This window comes from Herpailurus yagouaroundi, unplaced genomic scaffold, assembly GCF_014898765.1.
Source record: "Herpailurus yagouaroundi ecotype Mexico unplaced genomic scaffold, PumYag 188, whole genome shotgun sequence".
NCBI classification, from domain to species: Eukaryota; Metazoa; Chordata; class Mammalia; order Carnivora; family Felidae; genus Herpailurus; species Herpailurus yagouaroundi.
Window position 1 is genome coordinate 37,971,965 of NW_024412419.1, and position 18,347 is coordinate 37,990,311.

General features: G+C 38.8%; 1 protein-coding gene across 7 annotated transcripts in view; it reads right to left on the reverse strand.

Moving 5' to 3' along the window:
• Positions 1 to 3,582: 3,582 nt before the first annotated feature.
• The window catches only part of ZC3H8 (zinc finger CCCH-type containing 8), a 33,289-nt gene continuing 18,524 nt past the window's right edge, over positions 3,583 to 18,347 (reverse strand). For 4 of the 7 annotated variants that reach the window (XM_040496738.1, XM_040496742.1, XM_040496743.1 and 1 more), the window contains 4 exons: positions 17,647 to 17,758; positions 16,158 to 16,267; positions 14,999 to 15,047; positions 7,699 to 8,293 (listed from right to left, as the gene is read on the reverse strand). In XM_040496738.1, the coding sequence (XP_040352672.1) occupies positions 15,018 to 15,047; positions 16,158 to 16,267; positions 17,647 to 17,758 (252 nt within the window). In that variant the 3' untranslated portion in view covers positions 7,699 to 8,293; positions 14,999 to 15,017. Of the gene's footprint in view, positions 3,631 to 7,698; positions 8,294 to 14,998; positions 15,048 to 16,157; positions 16,268 to 17,646; positions 17,759 to 18,347 lie in introns of those variants that run through there. The other 3 variants (XM_040496739.1, XM_040496740.1, XM_040496737.1) reach the window with 3 other exon arrangements.

Sequence of the window (18,347 nt, forward strand, 5' to 3'; positions counted from 1 at the left end):
CTTGACATTTAGAAATTCCTTTTTATTCTTTCACCTAAAGGTCTGTTTTCATACAGTTGGGGAACAAAAAGCAGTGCCCCTTTAAGGCTTGAATATTTTAATAATTTACCGAACACTGAGTGAGGGTCTTCTATGTGCCTGATCCTTCAAGGAATACCACCTTGAACAAGACAGAGACATTGAATACCCTTGTGTTGCTTCCAGAATAGAGAAGGCGATTTAAGACAAGGGGTTCGAGTGCTGCTAGACCTAGAAGAGGGTGGAGGGTGAAGGGCACCTTGCCTGATGTTCACTAAAGCTGTCCCCTGGTGACAGAGGAAATGTGGGCGAGGCCTCAGAGGAAAGCGGGCCAACAAGGCGACTGACACCTGCAGGTGCTGAGGTCGTGAACCCCCATTTTCCAATCCTGGATTCTGACCTGGGACGTTGAACAAAGGAGCCTTGCCGATTCCAGGGCAGGCCCAGGAGGCCTGACACGATCCTTCACGCAGCTCCCACACCACGGCCTTGTTACAGCCCGGTGGAGATTTGACAAAACAGAGGCCCCATGGGCACCAGCGGTGTCTCATTTGTTACAGGGCAACCTCTTCTCTGTCTTGCCTCTCGGCTCCCAGACGGAGGGGCCTGCACATCCCATTGAGAAAGTCAGGGTCATTCTTTTCCTTTTGCTTTCTCCTGGTACGGATTTAGCTGGAGGTGCATCCCAAAGAACACAGCCCCGCAGAACTGCTGGCAGGCTGGGGCAGCAGGGGCCAGGGCAGGCTGGCCAGGTTTCTGCTTCCTGCGGGGCCGTGCACATCATCTCCCCCCGGCTCGGGGAGAACACAGAACCCTTCACAGCGGCACAAGGACAGGCATTCAGACTCCGAGACAATCAGGAATTCACTGGGACCAGGTTTTCCTTCTTCGTGGACCGAAATGACTGTTTTATGGGCATTTGGCTGAAATAAGGAGCATTTCTGTTGATTCCGGGTTCACCTCACTGAGTTCAGCTACACGAGGAAGTTTAAATTGGCCTGCAGTCCGTGGGCATACAGAAAAGCTTGAAAAGAGCTGGTGTGTCAGCAGATATGGGGCTGAATCACAAATTTGTTCAGGAAGTCCAAGATTAAAGCCCAGTTTATATTATTATGTAACAAATATACCTGCCAAGCAACACATGCAGGCAAATAAATTTGAAGTATTTTTGCATAGGACACAGCTGGGATATAGAACTAGTATTTATTTTAGACTTATGCGAATGGCAAATAAGACCACTTCTGTGGAACTCCTAAAACAGGCAGTTAAATTTTTGGAACTGGAGTGAAGGGCCTGAATACTCAGAAACAAGGAGCATCCTGCCAGAAAGACGAGTCCCTGGACAGGGAGGCAGGAAAGGGGGAATTCTGAAATAAAAGGACTATAAGCTGGCACACATTCAGTCTTCATACCAGTCACAAGTAAGTATTTCTGAAGTGCAGATGTGAGGGGGAAAAAAGTATATTATGATGTCAAACAATACTTAAAAGTGAACCAGCGTTTCTACTTCGGAATGGCAGACCAAGGATCTCTGAAAATCCACCACCCCATAAAAGGCATGACAGAAATGGCAAAGACAGTCAAAACCAATTTTTTCAGGTATCTGGAAATTAAAGGCTTACGACAGAGAATTTACTCAAGAAAAATAGCTGAATCTTGTTAAAATGACTTGTGGCAATGACTTGCCCTAATCTCATTCTCCTCTCCCCAGCTCCAGAGTAGCCTTGAAGATGAACAGCCCACAACCATAGTAACTGTGAAAACCGGTATCCTAACCATAGCGGTCTTCCGAGAGGGGAGGACAGATTCAGAGCTCCTCAAAAGCCCCATTCCCCCCAGACTATCACATTTTTGTAACTTTTTTTGAGTTTATTTTTGAGAGAGAGAGACAGAGAGAGGGAAATATAGAATCTGAAGCAGACTCCAGGCTCTGAGATGTCAGCACAGAGCCTGACGTGGGGCTCGAACTCAGGCATGGCAAGATCATGACCTAGGCTGAAGTCGGATGCTTAACCAACTGAGCCACCCAGGCACCCCCAGACTGTCGCTTTTTGATGTGCAGGACAGTTCACACTATATTCTCAGGGCCCGTTTTCATCTGACCAGGCACAATAGCAGTAAGCACATCCAGCACCTACATCTCAGATTATGAATACTATTCTGTTAGAAGGAATCTGGGCCCCTTTGAGAAATGGCTGATGTGAGGGCTCAGGTGGGAACATACAAAATGAGCCTGGACCACCTGTTCCAAGTTCATCCAAGTGGTTGGCAGAATTCAATAACTTGTGGTTTTAAGACTGAAGTTCTCATTTCTTCCATGTCATTTGAAGGTTGTTCTCAGCTCTAGATACATGGCCCTCTCATAACATGGCAACTCATTTCTTCAAAGCCAGTAAGAGAAGTTCCATTCCAAACTTTGGCCTTAGGAAGGCCCCAGTCTCTTTTATGGGTTCATCTGATTATACCTTAGGCCTACTTGGGAATCATCTCCCTCTTGATTAAATTCCAAACCAACTGACTTAAGACCCCAATTATACCAAAGATAAAACCACTTCATCTTTGGCATATAATAAAAGATAATCATGGGAGTAAAATCCATCGTACAGTAATGCCCACAGAGGGAAGTGATTAAACGGGTGGTGTGCACCAAGGGCAAAGGATCTTGGGAGCCATCTTTGAATTCTGCCTACCACAAAGGGGGCAGGGGAAGTTGGGAGACATGGAACCACTCTTTATCACACACAAAAAACTTTTTATGTTTTCATAATTTATTAATCCAAAATAAATTTCCTAACAACTTATGTCACAATAAACTTTTGACTATACGCACATATAAGTTCAATTAAAAAATTACATTCAATCATACGTGAATGTCACTAATAAGATCCACCATTTTTTATGTACCAGTAAGAAAAAATAACCTGCCGAGTAAAATGTGATATTCCACCAGCTGTAAAATACATTCCAATTTCAGAGATGTTAACTATGAAAATGCATATCCCAGAATGACACACAGCAACTAAAGATACGGCTATTTTTTCTTATTTTATTTTTAAGTAATGTGAAGAGTGTTGCAAATTTCACAGGAATCAGTATCACTTTGAGCTGAGCTGGGCATCTTATCCTTCCCAACTCAACATATACATTCTCTCCTTTGCTTTAAATAGATCTTTTCCTTCCCAGTTTCTGCTCCATGCTGGGAACACAGCACTCCCTACTGTCCTGTTTCCTCCTTTCTCACACCCATTTCTTACTCTCTCCTGTCTGCAGGAACAGAGACAGGAAACACAGTCTTCAAGGAAGAAGGTGATTGGAGAGAAACACGAACTTTGGACAGACGAATGGAGGTTTGATTCTTGGCTCACATTTATTAGCTTGCCTTTGACTGTAGGTAACAGAGAACCCAAATCAAAATGGCTTAAAAGAGTAAAGAAAATATGTTGAGGGGCGCCTGGGTGGCCCAGTCGGTTAAGCAGCCGACTCTTGATTACGGTTCAGGTCATGACCTCACAATTCATGAGTTCGAACCCCACACTGGGTTCTGCACTGACAGTGCTGAGCCGCCTGCTTGGGATTCTGTCTGCCCCTTTCCTGCTCGCGTCCTCTCTCAAACTTTAAAAAAAAGAAAAAGAAAGTATGTTGAATTACTCATGTGGCATAACACAAAATCTGAAGGTTGGGATCTCCTAAGGCTGGTAGATTCCATGGCTCAGCTGCTATCAAGAACCCAGCTTCTTCCCAACTTCCTTCTGTGTCACCTTCAGCTGGTTAGCTAGCTCCCCTTGAGGTCATAAGATGGCAGCATCAGTTCCGGGGGTCATATTTAGACATGGCAATGTCTAACCTCCTTCTTGTGTACCTCAAGAAATGATAACTTTCCCAGAAGTGTACCAGAGGACACGTTATCATATTGCAAGCCTAAACCAACTACTGGCAAAAATGGCATTTCCATTAGTGGTTTTCAACCTTGGCTATACTTTAGAATCACCTGGGAGCTACTGAAAATCTCATGTTCACACCCCAGGCCTCCCTGTAACCCTATCCCCTGCCAAAAAAAAGTCAGAATTTCTGGGAGTAGCCCCCAGGCATCAGTTGTTTTTTTGTTTTCTTTTGTTTTTTAAGTTTTCCTTTTAAAAAGAATTCAATGAGAAGCCAAGGTTGAGAACCACAACTTCAGATTCTTGTTGATACAACTCGAAGGGTTGAAGTCAGAGCCCACCATCTACAAACCACAGATGATGTCATGGAGGAAGGAAAGACACCTAAGCAAAACTAAAATTCTGTTAAGAAGGGGAGAAAACAGGGGCGCCTGGGTGGCGCAGTCGGTTAAGCGTCCGACTTCAGCCAGGTCACGATCTCGCGGTCCGTGAGTTCGAGCCCCGCGTCAGGCTCTGGGCTGATGGCTCAGAGCCTGGAGCCTGTTTCCGATTCTGTGTCTCCCTCTCTCTCTGCCCCTCCCCCGTTCATGCTCTGTCTCTCTCTGTCCCAAAAATAAATAAAAAACATTGAAAAAAAAATTAAAAAAAAAAAAAAGAAGGGGAGAAAACACAGGTAACACCTTCTTACAGACATGGTTTCCTCAGCTCCATTGCTATAATAATCCCTATTATAGGGTTGTAACGGGTACTGAAAAGGATTTCATATATATAATCCTAGCATTCAGCAGGTGTTTAACCTGAGATATTCTGATCTCAGTAAACTCCAAATGTGGCATTTGTGCTTCTAATTGGCAGTATGAGCCCCATATTCCTTAGGCCAGATCACCAAATCACATGGTATTCTGACCTCAACAAGCAACAGCTCAGAAGAAATCTTTGAATGCAACCCCCACCCCCCCCCCCCAATGGTTATACTTATTAAAACCAGTCAGTGAACTGAGACACTTGTGCTAGAAGTCAGGAAACCTATTAAGACAGGGACAAGTCATTTAACATCTGTGAGTCCGAATTCCTTAAATCCTAAAATTGTATTAAGTCAAAACACCAAAAGACTACACACTCAACTTCTAGTGTCTTACCATCTGAAAAAAATTGAGTTTTACAGTCCTGTGGCTTTTAGTAACTGACCACAAAAAAAAGTTATATGAAACCTGCTACACAGAGTCTTAGAAATAAAAATTTTGTTCACTTTACTTAGTGATTTCCACAATGAGGACTCACATAAGAACTGTTTACATGAATTATTAGAAGAGGTGAGGTTTTTACATATCACCTCCTTCCTGATCAAAAGAGGTCAAACAGGTAACTACTTTATCTTTTCTGTTTTGGCTCCAAAAAAGATCAGAGATAAATTTAATATAGCCACGTGAATCATGATGGCCAAATGATATAGGAAAATCCATGTACAGACTTTCCTATTACAACTCTCTTATGTACGTTTCTTCTGGTCCATATTTTTAACTGATGATGGCTTAAAATTTTTTTTTAATTTTTATTTTAAGTAGGCTCCATGCCCAATGTGGGGCTTGAACTCACAATCCTGAGATCAAGAGCTGCATGCTCTACTGACTGGTCCAGTCAAGTCACTCCAAACTATGGTTTTAGTATTCATGTACCTGCTTGGAGCTGCATCAAGGGTCACTGACGTTTACTTCACAGAAGAAAACCAAGAGGAGCAGTGAGGAGAAGGCAGCAGGAACTAAATGTGGTATGGCTGAGATGGCCATACGACAAAGCATTTAAGACCCGGAAGACAAATGGATCTTGATTCAGACTACACGTGGGCAGGGAGGGCTGAAGCAGGACACTGGGAAATGGGCTCTAACTGAGAAAAAGAGAGTAACTAGAGAGAAGAAGTAGAAAATGGAGGCAGGAGATTTCGCTGGAAGGTGCTATAACTCAGAAGAGACTCACAGCCTAATGACTGCTTTAGGTACAAAGGGCACATCAGAGAGAACTGGCTCTCCTCAACCTGATTTAACAAAAGTTAAGAGATTTCATGGACACAAATACGTCTGCCTCTTCAAAACAATGGCTGTTAAATAAGAGCTTAAAAAATGTTCATTTGAGAGTGCATGCACATACACATACATATGGGGGAGGGGCAGAGAAAGAGAGAGAGGGAGAGATTCCCAAGCAGGCTCGGTGCTGTCAGCGCAGATCCCGACATGGGGCTTGAACCCATGAACCGTGAGACCATGACCTGAGCTGAAATCAAGAGGTGGATGCTCAACTGACTGAGCCCCCCAGGCGCCTATAAAATAAGAGCTTTTTAAATTTCTCTGACTTCTCAGTCCCTGAAACCTCTGCTCGGTCTTTTAAGTTTACAAGTGGGATGGATACTGCCACTTGAAGTATAAAATTTTTTTCTTAAAATGAACTCTACATGTATGGGGCGCCTGGGTGGCGCAGTCGGTTAAGCGCCCGACTTCAGCCAGGTCACGATCTCGCGGTCCGTGAGTTCGAGCCCCGCGTCGGGCTCTGGGCTGATGGCTCAGAGCCTGGAGCCTGTTTCCGATTCTGTGTCTCCCTCTCTCTCTGCCCCTCCCCCGTTCATGCTCTGTCTCTCTGTCCCAAAAATAAATAAACGTTGAAAAAAAAAATTTAAAAAAATAAATAAATAAAATGAACTCTACATGTAAACATTTGTGCCTCATCAGACATAAACTGTATGTGAATTAACATTATAAGGAAATAAATTGTTAAACTGTCATAGAAAATTAAATGTTAAGTACTATCAAGGTTCTTAGAAATAGGAAAGTAGAAGGTAAATGTTCCTATTTATTCCCTTTTCTATGCAGTTGATCCCATATCCACCTCATAGAGTTATATGGCTTAAATAAGAACGTTAAACAGTATTAAATGAAATAGCATACAGCACATGGATGGTAAGTGTGCATAAATGTTAGCTTACTGTCCACCAATGTTAACTAACATACAAATTTGCCACAAACTTGACCTTCTGCAATTGTGAGCTTTGACAGATGTGGAAATCCTTTGAATTGTATATGATGTTTAAAGATACAAAGTATCAATTCTACAGGTGATATGACTACTTCTTTGCACAATTTCATTAAATTATTGAAGGCTTTTGCAAAGGATCCTTTTGAAGTATCAACTCAACCTCTCTCCTCTGTGACTTCCTCTGGCAGCCGCTAGTGCATTGTCTTGCCCTCCTCCCTAGCCAGAGCCAGGGAATAAACCAATCAACCTGGCAGAGAGCAATGGGCCATGAAGAGATGACATTCTTAGCTCAGAGACTCCTATGCTAAGGGCCCAGGAACTATCCTGGTTTCTTGTTTTCCTAGGTCTTATCTGATAAACCTTTGCTTGAAATATGTGCAACTCCATTTCTTACGTTAGCAGGATTAGGTTATAAGCAAAATAACTGACTCATGTTTTCAAACAGGACTCTGTTAAGAATTGTCATCACCTTTGGTGTACTCTATGTATCCAGCAAGCTAGAGATGCTATTATTCTTCCCAGCAATATAACAATATGATAATGACAGTTTCAGGCTCATAGTATTGTTCTAATAATAATCAGTACCACTATATAAAAGTGCATATTTAGAATTTCATTATCTGTGCTTGGAGAACTTTCTATTTGACGATTATGTTAGAGATGCCATCACATTTCTAAAATTTACATTTTACACAAATGTACAGTCTCACTACAGTTTATGCACCAATGAGAAAGATAACCATTCTTATATCTTAACAAAAAAGTTAAAAACTCCAAGTTTAGGAATGGTATTGCAAGAGACATTGTTCCATTTTATTTACAACACTAAGAAATTGGAAACAACAGGAAAGTGGTTTTAAAAAAAATCACAAAACTGTAATTTAAGCCATAAAACAAAATTGTGAGCAACCATTAAAAATATGTTGCAAATGTATTTAATGACATGAAAAGATCTAACTGTATAGTCATCATCTACCTGCTATCCCAATGTGTTCCTAGAGAAACCTAACAGTTTTCTCTCTTCAATCTCCTGTATCTCTTCATGCGTCCGCATTCAGCCTAATCTTCCTTCCTATTTTACTGACAAAACTCAATCAGAAAAGACTTCTGCAATTTACTACCACAACATTTGCCTACCAGCCAGCAGCATCTCTGCCGTATATGTTCCTTTCCTGTTCCACTGGTTGGAACAGCTTGGTGAAGACCAATCCCCTCACTTATACACTAGATTCTGCCCCTCCCACCATCGATTAGAGAAGATGCACAACATCATAATGACACAAGAGGGCGCTTTAAATGAGGACTCTTGTAAACCACTCCAAATCAACAGTCTTGAACAGGCGTAGACATAAGTACTCTTCATCCATACAAAACTATGGAAGAAAATAACAAAAATACATCAGCTGCTGAAAATTACCAACTTTAGACACCCCTACTCCCTTCCCCCCAAAAATCACGCAGAAGCAGCAAACTGTAACACAAAAATCCAAACTGAATTAAATATCCCTGTTTAAGAATATGAAAAAACAACCTGAATTGAAATTCAAAAACTAAAACAAACACTGAACAAAAAAACAGAAGTAATGAAACAAGAGCTGACTGACCTCAGAAATGATACAAAAAAGAGATCATGTCAAAAATATAGCCTATATTATAAGACAGATTTGAATGGAAACAATAAGGGTTACTGGATAAAAGTGGAAAAAGAACAAAGAATAAAAATGAGATAAAGAAAGCAAAATTTATAAAAGAATAAAAAAAGAAAATTCATCATAGAGAGGGAAAATACATAAATATAACAATTTACACAGTAACTATAATAAAAAATGACAGAAGCTAACCCAAACGTTCAGTCATTTCAATAAATGTGAATGGGCTCAATTCACTTATCAAAAGAAGTAAAGGATTTTTGGTTTGGCTCAAATAACAAAACCCAAACTATACATGCTATATAAGAAAGGCTAAAACTTAACTCAGAAAAGCTAAAAAACAAAGTGGTGGGCAAATAAATACTAAAAGCAAATGTAACCAAATTTCCAGTTGCAATGTAAAATCTGAAACAATTAGAAGGAACGTTTTGTACTGCTACATTAAAACCTATTAGTCTATCCTGTAGGTAGGATGGATGTTTAACCCATACTTTATACATCTTCCAATTTCACTATATGGATTACTGACATAACATATACTCAAGAATTGGTGTTTAACAACATTAAACATTTTTACCGTTTCATTGAGGACATTCTTTTTTTTTTCAGTTTATTTAATTATTTTGAGAGAGAGAGAGAGCAGAAGCAGGGGAGGAGCTGAAAGAGGGAGACAGAATATCTCAGTAGACATAGAAAACACACTTGATGGGGTGCCTAGGTGGCTTAGTTGGTTAGGCATCCGACTCTTGATTGTGGCACAGGTCATGATCTCACAGTGGTTGAAATAGAGGCCCATTTCAGGCTCTGTGCTGACAGCGTGAAGACTTAGGATTCTGTCTCTCCCTCTCTCTCTGCCCCTTCCTCACTCACACACACGGGCTTTCTCTTAAAATAAAAAAATAAATAAAAACTTAAAAAGGGGGGGGGAACACACTTGATGAAATCCAACACCCATCCGTGATAAAAGCTCTCTATAAAACAGGAATAGAAGGGAACTTCCTCGGGGCGCCTGGGTGGCTCAGTCAGTTGAGCGTCCGACTTCAGCTCAGGTCACGATCTCGCGGTCCGTGAGTTCGAGCCCCACGTCGGGCTCTGGGCTGATGGCTCAGAGCCTGGAGCCTGCTTCCGATTCTGTGTCTCCCTCTCTCTCTGACCCTCCCCCGTTCATGCTCTGTCTCTCTCTGTCTCAAAAATAAATAAACTTAAAAAAAAAAAATTAAAAAAAAAGAGAAGGGAACTTCCTCAAACCAATGAAGAGTATCTCTGAAAAACCTACAACTAAAATCATACATGATGGTGAAGGACTGAATGCTTATTGCCTAATATCAGGAAAAAGGCAATGATATCTGCTGTCCCTTCTATTTAACATTGCACAGGACGTTTTAGTCAGTGAGATCAGTCAAGAAAAAGAAATAAAAGGGAACCAGATTAGAAAGCAAGAAGTAAAACTGTCTTTATTCTCATATAATATGTTGAAATTCCTAAGGAACACACACACACACACACACACACACACACACACACACACACACTACAGCTAATAAATGAGTTCAGCTAAGTCTCAGCAAACAGGATCAAAATACAAAAATTAGGGGCTCCCGAGTGGCTCAGTTGGCTAGGTGTCCAACTTTGGCTCAGGTCATGATCTCACAGTTTGTGGGTTTGAGCCCTACATCAGGCTCTGTGCTGACAGTATGGAGCCTGATTGGGATTCTCCCTCCCTCCCTCCCTCCCTCTCTCTGCCCCTCCTCTACTCATGCTTTCTCTCTCAAAAATAAACTTAAAAAAATACAAAAATTAATTCTATTTCTCTTTACCATGAATGTATGACCCCAAAATGAAGTTTAATTGCTCTCATCAACACCATCAAAGGAAAAATACATGTAAATAAAGTTAACAAAAGTGTAAACAACACACTTGTACACTGAAAAGTACAAAACTGAGAGAAATTAAGGATCTAAATAAATTGAGATACATTCCATATTCACAGACCAGAAGATTCAGTTAACACTGTAATTTTCCACAGATCAATGTAATGTTTGTCAAAATTCCAGCACAGGTTTTTTGCAGAAATTTACAAGCTGATCTTGAAATTTATATGGAAAAGCACAAGACACTAAATTAGCCAAAATGATCCTTGAAAAGGTGAACAGGGGCGCCTGGGTGGCGCAGTCGGTTAAGCGTCCGACTTCAGCCAGGTCACGATCTCGCGGTCCGTGAGTTCGAGCCCCGCGTCAGGCTCTGGACTGATGGCTCAGAGCCTGGAGCCTGTTTCCCATTCTGTGTCTCCCTCTCTCTCTGCCCCTCCCCCGTTCATGCTCTGTCTCTCTCTGTCCCAAAAATAAATAAACGTTGAAAAAAAAAATTAAAAAAAAAAAAAAAAGAAAAGGTGAACAAAACCAGACAGCTTCTATTTCCTTATTTTAACACATAGTATAAAGCTATAGAATCACAAGACACTATCACAAGACAGTGTGATAACATATAAGGGTAAACATATAGAGCAACAGATAAACATATAGAGCCTAACATATAAAGATACACATATACAACAACAGAACACAATTTTTTACATTTACAGTCAATTGATTTCTGACAAAGATGCCAAGGCAACTCACTGGGGAAAGGGCAGTCTTTTTTTTTGAAATGGGGCTGGGACAATGGGATATCTATATGCAAAAAGAAAAATTTAGATCCTTAGACCACACTTTTCTCAAGAATTCAAAATGAATTATAGACATAAATGAAAGAGCTAAAACTATAAAAATTTTTAGAAGAAAACATATAGGAGAATCTTGTGATCTTGCGTTAGAATTTTTAGATAGAACCTCAAAACCATGATCCATAAAAAAAAATACACTTAGGGCATCAAAATTAAAATGTTCATGCTTTAATAGACACTATTTTAAAAATATAAGCATAAACTGGGCCAAAAAGACAAAGTCACATATTGGGACAAAATATTTCCAAATTATATATGTGATAAAGGACTTGTATCCAACATATAAGAACTCTTACAATTCAACAGTATGAAGATGATCCGATTAAAGAATGGGTAAAGATCTGAATTGACCAATGGCACATGAAAAGATGCTTAACACCAGTAATCATTAGAAAAATGCAAATTACAACCATAATGAGATACCACCTCACCCCTACTAGAACAGCCACAATAAAAACAACTGACAGTAACAAATGTGGGTGAGCATGTGAAGAGACTAGAATATTCTTACATTGCTATCTGGGATGCAAAATGATGCAGCCACTTTGGAAAACAATGTGGCAGTTCTTAAAAAGTTAAAAATATATTTACTGTAAGACCCAGAATCTCCAAAACATACAATGGAATAATGGGGGCAATTTTATATGTACACACACACACACACAAGTGATCGGGGTGCCTGAGTGGCTCAGTTGGTTGAGCATCCAACTCTTTCTTGATTTTGTCTCAGGTCATGATCCCAGAGTCGTGAGAACAAGCCCTGCATGAAGCCTGCTTGGGATTCTCTCTCTCTCACTCTCTCTGCCCCTCTCCCCCATTCGCATACACACTCTCTCTCTCTAAAAATAAAAAATATATGGGGCGCCTGGGTGGCTCAGTCGGTTGGGCGGCCGACTTCAGCTCAGGTCATGATCTCGCGGTCCGTGAGTTCGAACCCCGCGTCGGGCTCTGTGCTGACAGCTCACAGCCTGGAGCCTGTTTCAGATTCTGTGTCTCCCTCTCGCTGACCCTCCCCTGTTCATGCTCTGTCTCTCTCTGTCTCAAAAATAAATAAAACGTTAAAAAATAAAAAATTTAAAAATAAAAAATATATAAATCTTTAAAAAAATAAAGTTTTTTTAAAACAAAAAGTGATCTATGCTAAGGCATGAATGAATCTCAAAAACATCATACAATGTGAAAAGAATTAGAAGCAAAAGACCACATATTAAAGTTTATACGAAATGCCCAGAAAAGGCAAATCTAGAAATAGAAAGTAGATCCGTGGTTACCTACAACTGGATATGGGACTGGGGAATGACTTAAAATGGGTCTAAGGGATCTTTTGGGGGATGTCAAAAACATTCTAAAACTGGATTTGGTGATGTCACACAACTTTTAAATTTACCAAAAAGTATTAAATTTTACACTAAAAACAAGTGAAAACTATGTCAAAGTAAGTAAAAGGGCCCAAAATAGCCAAGGCATTCATGGAGAACAGCATTAGAAAAACTATCAAAGTATATAAAATGCAGTAAAACTACAGTAATTAAGACAGACTATTAGAGAAAAAAACAAATGAAGCAGAACAGATACCCCAGAAATAGATCTTTGTCTGAAGGAAACTTATCTATACCAGAGGGACCAGGCATTACAGATCAGTGGGGAAAGGGCAGTGTTTTCAGTTGAATGGTATGGAGAGAATGCTTATCCATATAAGGAAAGAGAGGGAAAATAAGGTGTTAAAAAAGAAATCAGTTAGTTTTAATTCTTCTCATCTCCCACTAGCCACAGCCACTCTCTTTTTCATGTAATTTAGCGGCTCTTCCCACATGGAAACTACAAGAGTGTACTTCCCTACTTTCCGACTTTGGACTTGGCTATATATCTTACTTTGGCCAATGGGTTGTGTGTAAATGTGATACAAACAGCCTTGAGCTTCTGCCAATGCTGTGAGAAGAACACATCCCAGCTAGCCCACTGATCCCAGGAGGAGACTCAGACAAACGTGGGCCAGAACCATCCTGGTCAACCTGCTTTAAGAAGCAGAGCCAACTTAGCCAAGGCTAGCCCAGATCAGCCTATTCCCAGCCAATTTGCAGATGCACAGAAAAAAAGAAATGTTTATTTTTACATGCTGAGAAGTTTGTGGTTAAAACCATTAAATTAGCAACTATTACCAGATACTTTTTTCAAAGGAGTAAAAAATAAATGTAAAAAGCAAAACCCCAAAACTTAAACGGATTGCCAAAATAAGCAATTCTGCTCCCAAGGCACCTCAGAAAAAGTGAAAAGACAGTTTACAAAATGGGGAGACCTGCCACACACACCTCACAAAGGATTACATCAGGAATATGTAAAATCAATTTAAGGACAGTCCAGCCCAATAGAAATGTAAGCAAAAAACACTAACAGGCATTTCACCAAAGATGAAACTCAAAAGTTAGCAAGCATAAGAAAAGACGCTGAGCTTTATGAAAATAAAGCTATGTGACATCACTTTTATGCCCAATAAACTGGTAGAAAAAAAAAATTAAAGACTTGACAATGCAAAGTATTGGCAAGTATAGAGTTAACGGGAATATAAACCATTCTAACTACTTTCGAAAAGATTAGTATTGTTTTAAAATTTTAAGATGATACAATTCTACTCCTTGGTTTATATCCAAGATAACTTACACACACTTACGTCAAAAGACATGTATGTTATTAGATATATTATTTATTACACATTATTAGCAATACTTTATATTTAAAATATTGAAAATAACCTAAATGTCCATCATTAGTAGAATGTTTAAGTAAATGTTAACATATTTACAGAATGAAATGCTATATAAAAGTATAAATTAATGAATAAGAGCTTTGTGGATCTACATGAACGAATCTTAGAAACATAATGTTGAGTGAAAATACCAAGTCACCAATAAATACACAGAATACTTGTTTAAAAAAAAATCCAAACTGGTGGGGATCCTGGGTGGCTCAGCAGGTTAAGCATCTGACTTGATTTCAGCTCAGGTCATGATCTCACAGTTCATGAGATTGAGCCACATTGGGCTCTGTGCTGAGCCTGCTTGGGATTGTCTCTCCCCTCTCTTTGCCCCTCCCCCAATGCTCACTCGTTCACTCTCTCTCTCAAAATAAATAAGCATTTAAAAAAGAATCCAAACTGTTTAAATAAAATCCAAACACAAGCAAAACTAAATATAGTATTTAGTGAATCACATACACTGGCAAATCTACATAGAAACAAGAGGAGAATAAAAATACAAAAGGTAGTGACAAACAGGGAAGCAGTTCCAAGGAGACGGGAGATACATATCTATGTATATGTATCAGATATTTTATAATTTTTTAGCAGGGGAGGAGAAAGAAAAAGATTTCTATTTAGAAAATGGAAAAGCCGGGGCGCGTGGGTGGCGCAGTCGGTTAAGCATCCGACTTCAGCCAGGTCACGATCTCGCGGTCCGTGAGTTCGAGCCCCGCGTCGGGCTCTGGGCTGATGGCTCAGAGCCTGGAGCCTGTTTCTGATTCTGTGTCTCCCTCTCTCTCTGCCCCTCCCCCATTCATGCTCTGTCTCTCTCTGTCCCCAAAATAAATAAACGTTGAAAAAAAAAAAAAGAAAAAAAAAAAAAAAAAGAAAATGGAAAAGCCCTATGTTTCCATGCCAATTTCTAGAGGTGTTTCAGAGAAATAAAAAAAAATGTGCTAAATTCTAATTTTACCTTTTTCATACCTTTATTTTCATGATGACTTCTTCTCAGTATCCAAAACCTAATATGAAAAAAAACCACACATTTTTACGCATCAATATCAAATTCAGGTACATCATAATGGTCTTGTAATTTTCTAATGATTCCAATACTATTTATCCTAGTAATTATAATACCGTAAGAACAACTGAAACATAACTTTTACATCTCTTTTTTCCATATATATTTCATACTAATAACAAAATACTTGGTATGACTTTTTTTTTTTTTAAGTTTATTTATTTTGAGAGAGAGAGAGAACGTGCACATGTGAGCAGGGCAGAGAGAGAGGGAGAGACAGAATCCCAAGCAGACTCTGAGCCATCAGCACCAATCCTGACATGGGGCTCGAACTCAGGAACTGTGAGATCATGTCCTGAGCCAAAATCAAGAGTTGGATACTTAATTGACTGAGCCACCCAGGTGCCCCTTGGTATGACTTTTAATTCCAGGGTAAGCCTTCATATTTTACAACATAAAAATATCCATAAATAAGCACCTTTGACTTTCTCATATTTGCACACACTCAAGAGAACTTCTGCCACAAGATGATATGGCTTGGTTCTAGAAGAATCTTTCATTTTCGCTTAAATTTCAATTTAATTTTAAAGGCACAGACTCTAACATATGGGAGATGAAAGAATATAAATTACTATTTTTTCAATTATCTTTCCTCACTGACTGGAAGAACATTTGAAGAAAACTTTGAAATAACTATTTAAGGATGCTCTGACATAACTTTAAAACATTCATCACCCAATGATTCTTAGCTTTCCTTCTAAGAGTATAACAGGAGTACTAGTTCTCCTATTTGCTTTGTTTTCCTTTGCTTAGCTTGGCTACTAAGGTTACTAACTACTTTGAAAGTTTTAAGAACATTCCAATTTATACTTATTGCTTGCATAAGTATAACGTTCTTACCAGCCATAAGTATTTTCCTTTAAGCTACAAAAAATATATATACAATGAATAATTTTCTAAACAGAATTAAATTCTAAGATTGTCAGTCCTAACGTATCCCAAATGGTAACCTATGAGGCATTCTCCTTAAAGAATAGTATGTTTCCAAATTCTTGCCTTAGTTCAAACATATTCTTTAAAAAAGAAAAACAAAAATTAAAATTCTACTTACTTTGGCCAACAATTCTTGTGTTTCAGGAGTCAGTGGAGCATGTGAAAACTTGCAATAGTCACCCTGATAACATTTTGTTCCTGTATGGTAAAACTTGCAAGGATATTCATGTAACCCAAGTGTTAAGGAAGAGAACAATTTTAATCCAACTAAAATAACTTGTAATTAACTTTATGTTCCCTGTATAAAGGCCTTTCCTTCTAGTAGAAACACTAAATTCTCTATTTAAAATATGATAAATTATGAATTGAACTATATGAAACATCTAATTTTAGGATAATTATAATAAATCAAGTTTATTGGCTATCACATGAAACTTTCCCTTCATATTCATTTTTATAATAAATTATAGGTCTGTTTCAATGACGTAAGAAAAGTTTGTGTGTTTTAAATGCTTTAAGAAATGTGATTATTATTTTTTTATAATTTTTTTAAGTTTATTTATTTATTTTGAGAAAGAAAGAGAGAGAGCATGAGCAGGGGAGGGGCAGTGAGAGAAGGGGACAGAGGATCTGAAGTGGGCTCAGTAGAGAGCCCCAATGTGGGGCTCAAACCATGAGATCATGATCTGAGCTGAAGTTGGATGCTTAACCAACTGAGCCACCCAGGCACCCCAGAAATGTGATTATTTTTAAGGCATTCTTTTTGGGGTAGAGGCAATAAAGTCAATGACGATGATAGGTTTTACAAATCTGGATCCTTTATATATTAGGTTTACTTAAAATAGAATGAACTTAAACAACTTCAACATTGTTTTCTAGAAAAAAAACTCTCAAGTTAGAGTTTGAGATTCCCTATACTGCATGACTGAAGGAAAACAACTTTTGTGGTACCCAAAGGTGCTATTACCATAAAATTTTTATGTTCTATGTTTTTACAACCTGTCTGTACCATTTGCATTAAAGAGTTAAGGTTATTCTCCAAATTAAAGGACAATTCAGTACAGACTATACAGAAAACAAGTACTCCCAAATGACGCTTTTTTTTTTTTTTTTTTTTAAACAAAGTTATTCATATGAGGGTGCCTAGCTGGCTTAGTTGGTAGATCATATTACTCTTAATCTCAGGTTTGTAAATTCAAGTCTCACGCTGGGGATACAGATTACTTAAACAGAAAATCATTAATAACAACAAAGTAGTTGTATATATGTATATACACATACATAGCTATATCTCTATGAATATAGATATAATTAGTTAATGTCACAGCAGAAATTCTGAGTCTTTCTGTGGGTTGAATAGGTCTCATGAACTTGCTGCTATGCTATCCAAGTGAAGGATCTTCATTTGAGAATTACTGAAGAATCCATCTTTTCTTTCTTGGGGAAAAAAAAAAATCACACAATTTAACCACTTTGATATGGATTTGGGCTTGGGTAACATAATTTTGCCATAGCTAAAACACAGGTTTTATTCAAAATTATACATACTTAAAATGTTCATGTAAATATTTATAAAAAGTAAAATTATATCTTGTGATAAAGGATATTATGCAAATACAGACAATTTTCACCTCTGGTACAATATCCTTGTACATAAAACTTGCACATTTCCTTTTTCTTCTCTATCTCTGCATCATGATCAAATTTACACTGGTCTCCCTGGGCGAAAGGAAAGAACAAGGACAAGCCATTATTTCTCAGTTAAGTCATGCAGTTCCTACTAATCTTAAAATAAGCAAATGGTTCCAGAAAAAAATCTGAGAAGCCCTACAGTCTAATTCTTAACGAGCTATCGTATAACCACTCTACAATCTTAAAATCTTGTTACATCCCAAACCTTTTTAACACAAAGTATTTTTTTAAAAAAAATGCTTATTTATTTGATAGAAAGAGCCTGAACATGAGCAGGGGAGGGGCAGAAAGAGAGGGAGAGAATCCCAATCAGGCTCCACAGTGCCAGCACAGAGCCTGCCACCAGGGCTCAATCCCACGAACTGTGAGATCATGAGCTGAGCTGAGATCAAGAGTCAGCAGTTTAACTGAGATACCCAGGTGCCCCTAAAAAGTGTCTTTTTTAAACATAAAATAATACTTCAGTAAAGCTTTCTAACTGAACCTTTTCCAGAAGGAAAGAGTTATAAAATGTACAGGTATGCTTTTAGAGTATCCAATGGAGACAGGAGTTGGCTTTTGTACATTTTTGCTATACCTTACATTTTAGTATATTTTTGCTTACGCAGTTTTTTAT